The sequence below is a fragment of the Cyprinodon variegatus genome, unplaced genomic scaffold, assembly GCF_000732505.1.
Source record: "Cyprinodon variegatus isolate N-32 unplaced genomic scaffold, C_variegatus-1.0 Scaffold190, whole genome shotgun sequence".
Lineage (NCBI taxonomy): Eukaryota > Metazoa > Chordata > Actinopteri > Cyprinodontiformes > Cyprinodontidae > Cyprinodon > Cyprinodon variegatus.
In genome coordinates, this window is record NW_015150643.1 from 456468 (window position 1) to 459732 (window position 3265).

General features: G+C 40.6%; 1 protein-coding gene across 2 annotated transcripts in view; it reads left to right on the forward strand.

Moving 5' to 3' along the window:
- mcoln1 (mucolipin 1) overlaps positions 1 to 3265 on the forward strand; it is a 21190-nt gene that overhangs the window by 2738 nt on the left and 15187 nt on the right. For both annotated transcript variants that reach the window (XM_015379395.1, XM_015379396.1), the window contains exons 2-3: positions 1322 to 1581; positions 1677 to 1838. In XM_015379395.1, coding sequence (XP_015234881.1) covers positions 1322 to 1581; positions 1677 to 1838 — 422 coding nt within the window. The remainder of the gene's footprint in view (positions 1 to 1321; positions 1582 to 1676; positions 1839 to 3265) is intronic.

Below are 3265 nucleotides of genomic sequence, written 5' to 3' on the forward strand. Positions count from 1 at the left end.
CGTTACCTGGTGAATCGTAATCAAATCGAATCGTGAGGGCAGTGCCAATGCACACCCCTACTACTAATTAGACTATATTTGGTTAAATAGGCACTGGTAAGTTTAAATGCAAACCTTTTCAAAGTGGAAAAAAGTCCCAATTGCACATTGATTAGAGCCAATGATGCTTTAAACATTGATAAGCAACATCTAGTGTGTGTAGTGCTTATAAGATTTGTATTAATGTAGAAGAAATGCTGCTGTTCTCTTTAAAAAAAAAAGGAGAATGATTAAGCATAGAAAAAGAGCATGCATATTTTTGCAAAGGACCAATGACATTAGAGCAATGAAACTGAAGACCAATAATGTCTCTACCAAAGCTGAAATCAAACCTACGCCCTTGGTATATATGAAGGACTGCATACTACTCGGATGAAAAATAATTGCCATCATGGCTTTGTCAAGCTTGTTGTCAATCTGTTGGTACTTAGGTACTCTGTTGAAATAACTTTAAAAAACAGAAATCAATCAAAAAAGAAAAAATACGATTTTGCTGTGTTTTGTATTAGTTGAAGAATGCTGTGGGAATTTTAAGGCAGGCAGGCAGGGAATAAGGGAAATAATAAATATTGATGTTAATTTAATGTTTACCCTAATAAAAAAAGGGCTGTTTTTAGGGCAGTTTCCTGACTCACATACTTTAAAAAACAACTGAACTGCTTAATGAGAGCAGTGGGCGTTATGCTGCCCTGCAAGGCTTTAAACCTGGTTTGAATGGAGACAAAGCCATTCTCATTTTGAGCCTGGATCAATATTTATTTTTGATTCTGTTCATGGTGGAGAATCCTGCTTCACAGCAGCAGGTTCAGCCAAACATACTCTAAATGTGCAGGGTCATCTTTGAGCACACCATTTCACTTTTATTTCACCAGTTCACCGCAGTTCTTCCAGCAGTCCACTTTCTGTCACGTTTTCTCATCCTCGTTATCCATCGTCCAGCTTGCCACAGGTTTGCCTGCTGTGTCTAAAAGTAGCAGCAGCAGCAGCCCAGACTGATGCAGCTCATTGGCTAATGTCTTTCACGCGTAGCCTGGTCCTGGAGGGCTTTACCATACAAACAGAAGAAGCGCAAGTGAAATTAGACACTGCCGTCGGATAACGTGGTAATTTATAAATGTTTTAAATCAGCTTCGGTTTCTGATTATAAAGCAGGTGACCTAACCCGTGACCTCTGCCCTACACTGAAGAACTGCTTTTTTAACTCATATAGCTATCATAATTGTTGCGTTCATTAGACCACCTGGGTTCTGCTCTGATCTACGATCTTTTCTCTTTCTTTTAGAAAAACAAAGGCTGCTCTCCTCCATGAACAGCTACGGGTCTCAGGATGTTCTCGGATGCGGGAGCCACCATCCCACCGCTCTGCTGGACGGGGAGTTTCACCGACAGCTACTGAATAAAGCTGAGGAGGAAGAGGAGGAGGATCTGAGGAGAAAACTCAAGTACTTCTTCATGAGCCCTTGCGACAAGTACCACGCCAAGGGACGCAAGCCTTTCAAGCTGGGCCTTCAGCTGCTAAAAATCATCATTGTGACCGTGCAGGTAGACGCCATCATGATCCACAGAGGAGTTCTCAGATGACCCCTTTGCTCTTTCCTTGCATCTTTTGTAAGCTAAGGTTTTCTTTTCCCTCCCAGCTGGTGCTGTTTGGGTTGAGCAACCAGATGGTGGTGACGTTCCAAGAGGAAAACACGGCAGCGTTCAAGTACCTGTTCCTGAAGGGTTACCGGGACAACCAGCCTCAGGCTGTCCACACGCAGTCGGAGCTGTACAGCCGCATCCACTTTGTCACAGAGCAGGTAGCCTAACGGTTGGCCGATTATTTTAGGGGACTGTTTAGCTTTATTTTTTTTAACCATTTACATGATAAAAATGATAACAAATGAAACACAAGTCTTAATTTAAATTAAAAAAGGAACATCTATTACAAATCAAACAAAACGCAAACAAAGGATTGAAAAAGGAGGGAGAGGCACTGCATGGAAACTCAAGGCGTGGCCACTGCATGTAAGGATTGGTGAACCATGGGCGGTTCAACACGGGGGCCCACAGGGGCCACTGCCCCTCTAGAACTGGTGCTGCCCCCCATATACTGAAAACAACTGCAAAAATATAACTACATTTTTCTTGAGATAAATGTGTATTAGCTTGATTAGAACACGAAGGAAAGATAATTTTCAGATGAAATAAGATCATTTATGTTTAAAGAAAGAAAAATAAATCCTCTTATTTCAAGTGCATGTTATCTAAGGGCCAAAATCCACCTTCCTTTGGCAGATCGTTCTATTTATCTACTCAAATTTAGGTCAAATAGACACATTTTACAAAAACGTTTCCATTTTTAGATCAGTTTTTGAAGTGTAATACTAAATCAGTTTCTTATGCTGATCTGCGCTGACAAACGAGGCCATAACTGATTTATCTTTACAATTTACTTGAACGATTATGTAGAATTGACAAGTTTGTGGCTCAGTTTATAAACTAAAGAATGGTAAAAATTGAAGCTTTGTTCTTTTTTTGTGTTATTCTTTTGTTTCTGCCCCCGTTATATAATCCATATGGTTCTGTCTAGCTCCAGTTTAGTGCCTTTTAAAAGTATTCATACCTGATTACAAACACAGGCTTCAATCTGTTTCATTCCAGCAACACAAAATTCAGCTTGATTGGGAAGGAGATTGAAAAATTATGTGCAGCATCCATTTTTTGTTGTAACCTGGCAAGCCAGATCGGTAATGTGTAGAACTCTACACTTTTCTTCAACATGATCAATATGAGACCGCCTCAACTAAACCTGTCCTGCAGAATCTTCTGAACCAGTTTGGTTTTAGCCAATCACTGTAACAAATGAAACAGCAGCAGACGGCATGACAAACCAGAACAGCTGAAACCTTTTCATTCTCTCTGTTCCTCTTTCCAAGATGAAATGATCGATTCTGCCAAAACATGTTTCTGTTATTTCTGTTCACCTCCCCGAGTCTTTTAGAACCACCCCTTCCTCTTTGTATACTAGTTTATATATAAACGTTTAGTAAAAGGCATCTGAGAAAAGCAGCTCGTATCTGACTTCCTGTCAGTTTTAGCTCCAGGATTTGACTAGGCCATTTGAACCAGATGGAGATGATGCATGATAATCACTGTCAGGCCTCGATGTTAACCAGCACCTGATCGCCCGGGGCAAGTAGCTTTTATTGTCGGGAGATTACAAATTTCACTGCATTTGCCTGTC